Source organism: Cyrtonyx montezumae, unplaced genomic scaffold, assembly GCF_038088225.1.
Source record: "Cyrtonyx montezumae isolate F1298 unplaced genomic scaffold, pur_monq_1.0 scaffold_7, whole genome shotgun sequence".
NCBI classification, from domain to species: Eukaryota; Metazoa; Chordata; class Aves; order Galliformes; family Odontophoridae; genus Cyrtonyx; species Cyrtonyx montezumae.
This window is the reverse complement of record NW_027072078.1, coordinates 14,984,104-14,996,206: the sequence shown is the minus strand read 5'-3', so window position 1 is coordinate 14,996,206 and position 12,103 is coordinate 14,984,104. Positions and strand designations below refer to the sequence as shown.

Sequence of the window (12,103 nt, the reverse complement as noted above, 5' to 3'; positions counted from 1 at the left end):
GTGTAACTGATACACACAGACAAATTGATCTGATAGGGAGATGCTCAGTGTGCTAGGACTGCCACATACACTGCTTATTACAAACTAAATTACAGGTTGACAGTTGTCAGCAATGCAGCTTGAAAACAAATACACACACTCACACACATATATATAGCATACTTAAATTAGTTTTATGACAGAGTCTGAAAAGAGCTTTTTTCAGCTATACAAATGGATATTTAAAAAGCAAATTTGTCCTCAGTCTAAAGACACACTGTAGATTTTACAAGTTTCAGGCTGTAGCAACAATGCTAAATTACAGCTTGGCAGTGATTGAGCACCTGGTGGGAAGGCAGGGCCAACACAGGGGAACTCAGGTGCATGTGATGCAATGCACCTGAGTGATCGGAAGGGGTGAGCCAGGATCCACCCCTTCCCAGACCTCATTTAAGGGCTGACAGTAGAGAAGGGTAGCTTGCTGGACATCTCTGTGTATCTGAGGCTATCTGAAGGTAAGCAGCTGCTTTCCTTTATTTCTGCATCTATGGTTGTTGTATTTGATCAAATCCTTACTTGCTGCAACCTAGGACCTTGCTGGCATTGCTGTGTACTTTCTGTTATGTTACAAAGTTTTGCATTTTGGGTCCAAGCTGCAAATTTGTAGACAGAGGAACTTATTTCTATGAGTGTATATATTGACTTGTACTACAAAACTTTGTCTTAACTACACTGCTCATATTACTCATGTGAGAAATCCACTGTGTAGAGGTTTGGAGGGAGAAGAAAAACCAACCTATAACCAAAAACTCATCCATGGTTTTGAGCTTGAATGAGGTCAATGCTAACACAGGGTGGAAAAAACCACAAACCTGAGGCAATTTGAGTTAGTGGATCTGTTGTCCACGCTCACCTGAAAAGAAAGTAATTAAAAAAACTACTTAGGAGTTGTGCTGTCTTCCACTGTTGCATTTTTTTTAACAGAAGCCTGTTAAATGACAGGACACTCCAGTGGAAATTGACACTTTAACATTTTACCAAAATACCTTTCTGTATTTCACCCCTACTCCTTAAGCAGCTTCACTTACTACTGGCAAACAAGGTGACAGCCAGTCTGTCCATGTGAAGTTTGCAGAATAAGACCCTTACTACAAAGGGACTAAGCAACAGAGATTTCTGGTTGCTGTTCTACTGCTCCTTGCTAGCCTGACCTAGACTAGGCCCTTCTTGTAGGGAAGAGGAAGAGCATGGGAGAAACTGCTCAGAAGAAATAACTCTAGGTAAATTGAGGTTATCATTAGATAAACATATCTCTAATTTTCTGTGATCCACTGATCTATGTCCTGAGATTAACAACAAGTGAACAGAGCTGGACAATACTAGAAAGCAGTATTTGAGTGTTCACTTGAAAACTACTTCAAACACAGTATTACAGGATTTCTGAACCCTCTTAATTGTGCTTTTGTAATTGCAACAGCAAAATTTTGTACAGGAAGTGAAGTGTTAGAAATAATTGCACGGGTTTGTGTTTTCAGAACCATTCTGCAAACCTCAGCTTTCTTTCTTTGTTGAATGGATTTATTATACTCAATAGAGAGCAAGTGCTAGGGCAAGAGAAGTCAGAATAAAAAGTAAAATGTCTGTCAGAAGTGCATTATCAAGTCAGGATTAGGTGCTGCTGTACTTTTTTTTTTAATTTTGCTCATTCAGTTTTAGCATGGGCACTTCTCCACATATTCCTAATATATACATACCTTAATCAACAGCTCCTTCTGTACTGAACTATTTAATGTTTACAGTTGGGGGTTTCTATTGCAGAGGTGTAAACAAGCCAAACTGATGTTTTTTTAAATGAAATTCAACATTTAATAATATGAAGACACTTACCCAATAAGTAATGAACTGAATAAATGCAAAAGCGGGGAGACTGCCAGTGATCAAAAAGTCAGAAGCTTGACAGGGAAGAAATTAAAATGCCTGGTGCATGTGAAGACTTGGGCGCACGCTTGTGCTGCTGTGTTTGACTAGTTTCAGAATATTCTTTCTCCTGCTGATCTTGAGAAGGTACTAAAATAAAGGCCTATTTTTGACAAAGGGGAAATGGAATTTGAGAGACAAGGGAATGGATTGACTCATTCATATCCTGATGTATCTGACAAAATGCTTTACGTGAAAAATGCCTACTCTGAAGAAAGGGAGGAAAAGTCCAGCGGAGTTCATTTGTGTCATCTATTTAAAGCCATGTAAGCAAATGTGGATATTTTCCCCTCTCCCCCCCCACCCACGGACAGTGCTAGCTGATGAGCCTCCTTCACTTGCTTATTGGAGTTGCCACCTCTAAAGAACAACTGGAGCAAACCACAGCTGTGTAGTAACATCTTCAATAGGCATGACTGTTTGCAGAGTAAACATTTGCCTACAATCTTACTGCATATAGAAAATGTTAACAAAAAGGACAGATTCCAGTAGCTTATCTGTAGCACCTTCCTCACTAACACGTGGCTACGTGGAAGGGTACTCAATCCAGAGCTACCTCTGCATGCCAAGGAACCTGCATGACCAACACAATCATTCACTGCTGCTCATTGCTTCAGACAGCTCAATTGAAGAAGCTTAAATTGCTGCTCTGAAGAATACCTGTAGAATATTGCTTTAAATACATACTGCAGTACTTCCTCACTGATGGGGTAATAACCACAGTGAAGCAGTTACAAACATCTAGATTCATGGCTCTGTAACTAAACCAGAGAAAGCATTTGTCTGGGTTTTGCAGGCATTCTTCTTTGTATCATACACTGTAGGGTTGAGTTTGCAAAACTTCACAGCTCTGAACTAGCCTAAGAAGTAGCTGTAATAAAAGGGACAAATACAGTCCTCTGGAAGCATAAGAATCTTGCACTAAAACAAAACCACAACTTGTCTTCTTCCCATTGTGCTCAGTACATGTATTTTGCAGTGTTATTTTAAAATCAGGAATTTTAAAGCAAATCACTCAAATTATGAATGTGCCTGCCACCTTTTAATTTAGAGTAGAAAGGAGGAGGATCAAGGAAAGGCTAATAGCAAAATCACCACTGCTACCTCCTGTAGCACAGCTTGAAAAAAAAATAATAGTTCACATTAGTATCTATTAGTGTACAAGGTCTGAAAATAAATAGATAGTAATCTCTAAGAAAAATCTTCTCAGTGGCCTGATCAGGTTTAGCTTCAGATGCTCACTAAGGAGACAAAAAAAGAGCTGAGAGTCTTTGGGGTGATCCAAGAATCTCTGTATTGGTAAGAAATCCTATTTCCCACTAGCAATGAAGGAGAAAAGCTGCCCCTTACTGGGGTTATAAGGCACGTGGCTTTGTCTGGCCTTTAGAAGCGCTTGTTTTCAGTCTTCAATTTAACAAAGAGAGGTGATTAAGTCCAACTGACAGACTAGACCATAAAATGTTCCGATTCTCACACTTGCATGGGAAAGACACATTATCTTATCTCACTCCTTTCTTAACCACATGGATTAAGCTCTCAGTGGATACACTGATTTCAGTGTTTGCTTTTATTTCCTCCAAAGTTTACACCAAATTGAAGTTGTTGTAAAACAATGTAAACTGTAAAATACCCTGGCATGGATTTTACTAACTTTTATTTTTAATAGGGGAGTGAACTTCAAAAACTTTCTCATCAAGTTGAACAATTAAATTTAGAGTAGAAAGGAGGAGGATCAAGGAAAGACACCGAGGCACATCTTTTTGCTATTGGGGATCGGCACAGCAGCTAGGAGCAACTAATTGAAACTGTTATAAATCATAGTACCCTTGGGAATGGATGGCCTCTCTTGTGCCAGCCCTAAAAGCTGGGAAGCACACTGAGGGTGGGAGCCCTGCTGTGCCCTTCAGCCTCCAATTTGCCCAGGTCAATGCAGCAGCTTCAGATCTAGCCTCAGCTCCTGTGTGCTGACTTCTGTTCTGAACAGTTCTATACCACAAACTGAGAAAAACCATTCCAGATATCTTAAACTTATTTAAAAGCATCTCTGCATATGAATTTACCATGCATTATGTGCAAGAACTTTGCAACATTTTTCTGAGAATGTAGAACAGTGGGTTTTGGCATACTTCTGTACCTTGAAGCCTCTAGAAATACTTGGCCGTGGTTTGAAATTGAGCTGCCTAGGAGCAATAGGGCCAAGACCTTTTTAGCTGTGCTTTATGCTATTAAAAGCACAAAAGAAATTAAATACTGCACACTGCATCAAGTAGTATAGCTTTGAGTTAAGCTAGCAAAAGCAAGAAAAAACAGGATTGGATACCTGTGTCCTCAGCCTACCTATTTGCTGTGGTGTTACAGCTGGACAGTAACCAACTCATTTCAGGCCCTTCTATCAGATGGGAAAAAAACATGAGGTGAAAGCAGTGCTTAACTTCTTTCCCATAATCTTTAATGGCTTAAGATCAAATCTAATTTCATTGTTTTTGATGCTCTATCTTTCTTGGAAATCATACTGTAACCCAAAAGAATGTGGGATATTAATGTATGTTAAAGTTGATGGCTAACAGCCTTAAGATTTTCTGTGTGATACCTCCTAGGATGCCCCTTTATCACTCACAAACACAGACGTGACTTTTCTGATAGATCGTTGTCTAATTAGCCAAACAGAATTATAAAGCAAACTATACTGTTGAGATAAGCAAGCAAAAAAACCTGCTTTTTAGACATTTTTAATGTGCCTGCTATTGGGCTGCTCCAGTGCCTAAAATAGAACTTAATGTGCAGCCCAGGCCTCTTCAGCACACCCAAGAATGGGGCCCTCCTGGGACTCAGGCATTTTTATAAAACAGTTGTTAGAGTAATAGCTGTGAGTGTGTGGAATTTCACTGCTGAGGATACATACACATCTTTTAGTGTAAGAATCGCAGCACAACAAGTTGCTGTCATTTTTAAGCTGTTAAACCAAACTCAGATCTGTCTGGTGTAAGTGGGTTAGGGAGCAACTCACTGGCAGGTGAGAAGCAGCAGCAGTGTTTACCACAACACAGGAAAGGGCATCCCATGAAATTAACACTTACTGCTTGCATGTGCATTGTTTTATTTTAAAAAATGCTGGGTTTTCTTAATTAGATTAGTAAGAGGGCAACTGGAAGGATTGCCATGATCTGAGAGCATCGGCCATTGGCTTCATTGCTGTGAACTCTGCAACTGATAAGGGCCAGCTCTTGAACCAGGGGAAATTTAACCTGGCATGAAGAAATCTCTCTGGGAGAACTTAAGATGTGAGGGGTTTGTCATTTTTAAAGCACACACGAATAGGCACAGCTGCATTTACCTCCCTATACCAGAAAGGCTCCTCTTGAAAAAGAGGTTGGAATGTTGTGGTTTGGGCAATCAAACTGCCCATCCTGAAAAGCCATAATTTGTGTTGAAGATGTCAATGCCGCTTTCTAAGTACTTTTTATTTTGCATAAGGTAAAAATACAGTCATCGTACTGTTGCTTTTGATTAAAGGGTAAATTCCTGTACAAAAGTGCCTATAGAAAAAGAAGCATTGACTTCCTCACTGACAAAAATGATCATGTTTTCCCTTGCACTCCATAGGAGAGAAGCTTAAATAATTTTAGAGACTTTGGGTGGGGAGGTTTCATCATTCTCAATGGCATTCCTGGACATCTGGTAGTACAGCTCACAAGGGTTCTCTGCAGTGCTTTTGTGTCAATACCAGAAAAGCATGCTTTCCCGAGGAGCTGAAGATCAGATGCTATTGGTAAGCATGAGAAGCATGGGGGTTTTCTCTTTGTGTACTTGAAACTGCTCCAGCAATATTTTCAGCATTTAACTATAAGGCAGGGCATTAATGTTTTATTTCCTTCAGATACTTTCTCTCCTACCATGCCCCATCTGGAGGGGGGGGAGGTGTAGAGGGGGGTTAGGCTTAAAATACATGACAAAGATAGAACTAGATCCCAGTAACAGGGTAGTTGTTAAACAATTTACAAACAAAACAAAGCAAACCATTTTCTCTCTTTCTACAGAGTTTGCCAGTGTGAAGAAGGGAGAACCACCAACCCTGCATGCAGATATATCAGACAGCCAGATGCAATCCACAGCATCGTTCTCAAGGTGAGACACCTTTACCATAAATTCAATAAACACTGCTAGATAAGTCTCTGCCTCTCCAGGATTATTAAGAAAATAAGAGCAACTCACATCTTACCAAATTCACAAAACCTGCACCAACCTTTCAAACTGTTCAAAATGCCCAGCAATTCTCACACAGAATCAGAAAGCACTTCCAGCACTTTTTAGTGTGCCCACTGCTTGCTGTTACACATGAGCTTTAATCGGAAGAAATCTTATAGTCGGAAAGCATGCTGAGATGTGTCAAATGAAACAACATTATTTAAATGCTGTTTTAGTGTAAGTCTGATCAGTGGATGCTCACAGCTAATGAGAATTTTATGCATCTTTTAAACAAAAGTAAAGCATGATAAAGATTGAAAGAAATTAGCCAGCTCTGTTACTATTTAACTTCCCTACAGATCAAGCACTCCAGATACCTCTCCTTTATCTAAGATGGTATCACTCAGAGTTCCAAGCTTACAATTTCATTTTCTAAAAACCAACAGAAGCATCTCTCAAGCTGGGAACCTCCTTAAAAACATCCTTTATCAAGGGACTGTAGCTTTGACTGACAGGCACATAAATGTGAAGGCAACACTTCTCATCTAACTGTTAAGCAACACACTAAGAAGGCATATAAAAATCACATTCAGTTCTTCACTTTTGCCTCAGAATCAAGTGGTAACTCTAAACTAGCACTCAAAAGACAGTTCAGCCTACATGCAAACATCACATCACAGGCTTCAGTGTATTTTGAAGTTCATATAATCAATGTTTCACAAAGGCAGTGACCAGCTACATAAAACAAACTGCATACATTTCACTATGTACATCAACCACTAATGACTACCCCTACAGCATGCAGATGAAATACCAAACACTCCCTTTGCTTGTTCAACCCGCTGCACGCAATTGTTGTCTAATAGTCACCAGCTGTAAACATGAACTTTCCCATTTATTAGCCTGAGCACGTTAATCTCCTAGCACTGTCCACGATTTAAGAAGCTGTTACATACCTGCAGTTAGGAGGAGGATCAAGAGTTATTTCAGCTAGCTCCTTCTGGATTCTGTTGGTGAAATGAGAACAGACACAAAGCATTTGAGATAGTCTATAGAATAAATCAGGGAATTACACTGCCCTCTACCACCATGCAGTTAAATGCAAGATTGGCTTTGCCTTCAGTAATGCTAACATGGCTGCTTCCTCTTTGTTCTCAGAGGTATAACCCAAATCCCACAGCTGAGAAACTTTGCAGCTTTTTTCCTGCTCAATCCTGTGTATAAACAGAACGCTCACAGCCGAGTTTGGTAGGAATCTCCCACAAGTACTCAGAACAGTAACTCTTTTTTGTATCCGAGCACATTTTGCCAGGGAGATTTTCTTTTCAAGCTAATATGCAAATGAGCCGGGGGGGGAGGGGGGGCTGTACAAGCACATTTGACAATGACTTTAAACCAGCACTACAGAGCTGTGATCGAGCCTGAAGAAGCGAGCTGTGCTGTCAGCAAATATATTCTTTTGGCAATATTCTACTCCCTGCTTTGCAGGATGTTTAAAAAGTAGGTTTGCAGATCTGCCTGGCTGCCTCTGACGCTGGAATCATCTTTCTGCATCAACTTTGCTCCTCACCTTCTGCTGCCTTTCTTCCCCTAGCCTTGCAGGAACTGCATTTAAACCATAAAGAGTAACATAATAACCTGAAATAATCTGTGCTTAGCTTGACATTGTAACAATCGCTCCCAAGATGTTACGGTCCAGAAAAGCAACACTGAAAACTTAATCTCACCATTTGTTCATATGAATAGGAGGTGTAACTTTTAAAGACTCAAGGCAGATCTTCAAAATGAAAAAAAAAATCTGCACAAGAAAACCCATACGAGCAAGTCTCCTTTTCCACACATATAGCAAGTGTTAGAGCATGAGCTAACAGGGTCTGCCCTGAAAACTCTTGCACCGTTCTCATTAAGTCCAACCACACTACTGAACTACTGGAGATGTATGGAACTGGGCTCACAATGATTAACCAAAACAAAGGAAAGAGGGGCTAACTCAGTCATAAGCCTCTATGTGATGCATGTTGGGCATTTAAAACAAAACAAAAAAAAAAAAACCCCAAAACCTAATGATAAATGGTGAAGTCTACACTGTTTCCAGAGCTTTTCCTTCTGCAGCCAAGACCTATTCTAAAGAGTTTCTTTAATGAAAACAGAAGTCATCAGTTACCTGGTTGTATTCTGTAATAATTCTAAGACACTGCAAAAATGTATTTACTGAGTTTAAGTACCATGCAAAATGACTAAAACACTCCTAGAAGTTAGAGCTACTGTGTTCAGGCTGGATAAGCAAAACTCAAAGCTACCATGGCTATTGCACAGCTCCTCTTGCTACAGAGTATTTGTAAATGTTTGTAAAGAAAAGGAACTCCAGGGAAAAGCCTGAAAGTTGTGTTTCATCTCAGAAGACAACTGGGATTGAGGGATTTAAAGTTTGCTTTATTTCATACAGCTGAACTTACAGAAAATAATTAGCATGCATGTCTTGAGAGCTGGACTGCCAGTAACCTTGTGTGTAAATAAACATGCAGCAGATAAAAACAGACAAGGTTTCTTGAGATTTTGAGACTTGGAGGCTACACCTGAAGAACCCTATAGTTGGAATCCACAGATCCCATGGGAGAAGACTTGCCTGTCTTTCTCCTGAAAGCACTGCAGGACAGAACTGTGACTTTTAGGTGTGCTGGGATTTACTGCAATCATGAGGCCTGCAGAAGCCACGGGGCTTTTGTGACTTCTGTAATTAAAGAGCACTGCGCACTGCTTGTTATCGCCCTGCAGCCTGCACTGAAATACACTAGGAGGATACACCCTACACCAACGAAGGACATAAAATCCCTCTGCAAAGCAGACAACTAGAGCTGATGCTTTCTTGCTCATTTCTACAAATATGAAAGGCACACAGGTGCCCCCTGACCAGCCTGTAAGTTACCAAGTTCTCCAACAACTCCAGAGAAATGTGGCCAGCCTGCATATTACTGCCCCAGAGGACTTGGACTGCTGAAGGTCTTTCCCAGCAGACCCGCAGGCCACAGACGTTTGTACTGCGTTATTTTCCATGTGGCTTTACAGCAATCCCTCTGCCTCGGAAAGTGCAGTGCACCAACTGCGAGTCCACACACTGTGCAAAGCCACTACAGGATGCTGGATGCCACAAGTACCTTTTAGCACTAGTAGATAGCTTAGCAGTAGTTTTGCTGGAAAGTTTGGTGTTCTTCTTCTGTTGGGTGGCAGAAGGTTTCCTTTCCTCCTGCTCCTCGGGTTCAGGTGCCGGGGGATCCCTCTGGTCAGCATCTGAGCTGCCACTGCTGGTACTGGGGCTCTCATCATCCGACCTCTGCCTGTCACTGGACATCGTGGGGAACTTGTGGGGAAGGAGGAGAAGAGGCAGAGTTACTACAGCACGCAGGTCACCCCTTGCCGTCCCGAGCTCCAAAGAACACTTCGGTTGGCAGCAACTCTATTGCATGGAGAAATCCACCAGGATCCCCTTCTTTGTCTCATCCGCCAGGGCTGCAACTTGACAGCCACACCGCAACGTTTACACTTTGGAAAACACCGGTATTTCCCATTCTTAAACCCACTCGCATTTTTGTCATGCTTCAAACAATATGCCAATTGTCGGCTTGGTTCTGAGGCACAGACAGATTGAGCAGGGCACTTAGGAAACGCGCATTAATAACTTATGACACATTGTAAATAACAGACCTCCCCGGGAATGTTTTTTAAGGAGTCACCGATACCCTGTAAATATTTACACTGGAGCAGAGCGTTTTATTGGGTCCAAACGCCAGATCCCCCCTCAACCCCTCTTTCAGAGGAGCTCCATTGCCAATGAGACTCAGGCTGCTCCCAGACCGGAGCGTACACTTGCTCTGTGCATTTAAAGGGCTGGGCGGGGGGGGGAAGGGAGAACGCGGGTTGTTTTTTTTAAAGGAAAACCCCCGCAGAACCCGCAGAAGATGCGTCGGGAGCAACTCGGGAAGCGGCAACCCCGCTGCCCGCCGGCAGAGCCGCATTGGGCCCCCGCAGGGCCGCCGGGGGGGAGGCAGCCCGCCGCCTCCCGCACCTTCCGCGTCGCCCTTTCGCCCCCCCCGCTCCGACATGGTGGCGGCGGGGGGGAGGGGGCTGCCCGGCGATCGGGAGCCACGGCGGGGCCGGGGGCGGCCGCGCTTTGTGGGGAGAGCCCGGTGCGGCGCGGCAGGCGGCGGCTCGGCTCGGCCGGCCCCGCTCGGCTCGGCCCCGCTCGGCGCCGCGCGTGTGTGTGCACCAAGTGAGGCGTGAACTCGGCCGGCCCCGCGCCCCCGGCCGCCGGCAGGCAGCGAGCGCCGAAAACAAGAACAAAGCTCCTCGGCGGCCCCCCCGCTCCTCCCCGCCTCCCCCCACCGCGCTCGCCCAGCCGCCGCCGCCGCCGCAGCCGCCTCGCCCGCCTCTCGCTTACCTTCGCCGGCGTCCTGTCCCGCTGCTGGGTCGGAGGGGCGGGATGGCGGGGGGCCGGGCCGGGCCCGCGGCGCCCGAGGAGGGGACGGAGGCGGCCGGGGGGCTCTACGGCGGCGGCGGCGGCTCTGTGGCCGGGCGGTGTGGAACATTGAGAGCCGGAGCAGGGGGGGACGGGGGGAGGCGCGGTGCGGTCCCGCGGCCGGCGGGTGGCGCTGGCGGGCCCCGCTCTGCGGCGCGGGCTCCCGCGGCGGGCCGGGGGGCCGGGGCGGGGGGCGGCGGGCGCGCGCCGCCGGGGGCGGGGGAGTTGGGGACCGACGGCCCCCGCCCGCCGCCGCGCTGCCGAGATCGGGGGATGGGAGGGGAGAGCGGAGGGGGCGCTCGCTCCCGCCTGGCGGCCGGCAGAGCGCGCCCCCCTCCGGGCTGGGGTGCGCGCAGGCGCTCTCCCGCCGCGGCCGAGGGCGCGCGTGCTCCGGGCCGGGCAAGGACAAAGCGGGGGCGCGCGTCGGGGGGGAGCGGACGGCGGCACCACACGATCCACGCCCAGCTCCTGCCCGCCTCGGCAGCCCGGTGCCCGCCGCCTGCTGTCCCGGCTGCGCTTCGCCTCCCGCGGGGGCTGCCGGCGTTGCTGGGGCCCTTAAAGCCGCATCACCGCGGCCGCCTCGTGTCCCGCGCCTCGTGCCTCACACCCTGTGCCGCACCTCGCGGCCCCTTTCCAAGCGAGGACCAGTAATGCGTGCGGGAGCACATCGCTGCGGTTTACTCCAGATCGAAAACAGAATTAGGAGTTGCTCCTAAGAATCTAAATGTCAAGTTTTGACTGTTTCACGGAGAAAAGGGAATGATCAGGATCAGTGGCAATAGGTACCACGGGAAGGCGGTGGAGGATGGAGGCCTGATTTCTTTCCTGCCCCATCAGAACTGCAGCTGAGGAGCTCCTCACACCGCTGGAGTGTGCAGAGCAGTGAAAGCCATCCACAAATTGGAGTAGTGGAAGTATTCCAAAGTGGTCCTGCCAGCAGTAAATCCCACTTGTAAAAGGAGCGTAACTATTTGTGATAATGTGCTGCAGATAACTGGCTTCGGCACAGGGGGAATGAACGATGCTTGTTCAGTTCTGTTTTAGAGCCAGGCACAAACCGCTGTCCAGCAGCAGGACTTCACCTCAGCATTGTGCACCTCGAGGACTTTCGTTACCAGCAGCCTAAGGGCTTCAAGTCTCTGTTTTCTTAAGTCTAGCAGGATCGAGAGGCCCCAGGGTCCTCACTCTGCTCTGGAGGAACTGAACAATGTGTCAGGGAATTCGGGTCTACTGTTAGCTGGAGTTACCTCAGCTGAAAAGTATGCTGAAGGTTTGGGGGATGCACTGAGTGACATGGTGTGGAGGAAGACCGGAGGTTTGTTTGTTGAAGTAGGCTGCAGAGGATTCCCAGATCACCTCTACAGGCAATTTGCCCCTAAGGTATGCTGCAGAAAATTCTTAGTGTAAACAGTATCTGGCATGATGAGCAATCTCGGCATAATTAGTAAA

General features: G+C 45.8%; 1 protein-coding gene across 2 annotated transcripts in view; it reads right to left on the bottom strand.

The window, feature by feature from the left end:
- Nucleotides 1-10,832, bottom strand: part of UBE2E3 (ubiquitin conjugating enzyme E2 E3) — a 60,240-nt gene extending 49,408 nt beyond the window's left edge. Inside the window, exons 1-3 of one of the 2 annotated variants that reach the window (XM_065750489.1) lie at nt 10,577-10,832; nt 9,297-9,499; nt 7,098-7,148 (exon numbers count right to left, since the gene is read on the bottom strand). In XM_065750489.1, coding sequence (XP_065606561.1) covers nt 7,098-7,148; nt 9,297-9,490 — 245 coding nt within the window. In that variant the 5' untranslated portion in view covers nt 9,491-9,499; nt 10,577-10,832. Of the gene's footprint in view, nt 1-7,097; nt 7,149-9,296; nt 9,500-9,878; nt 10,155-10,576 lie in introns of those variants that run through there. The other variant, XM_065750488.1, reaches the window with a different exon arrangement.
- Between the last annotated feature and the right edge of the window lie 1,271 nt (nt 10,833-12,103).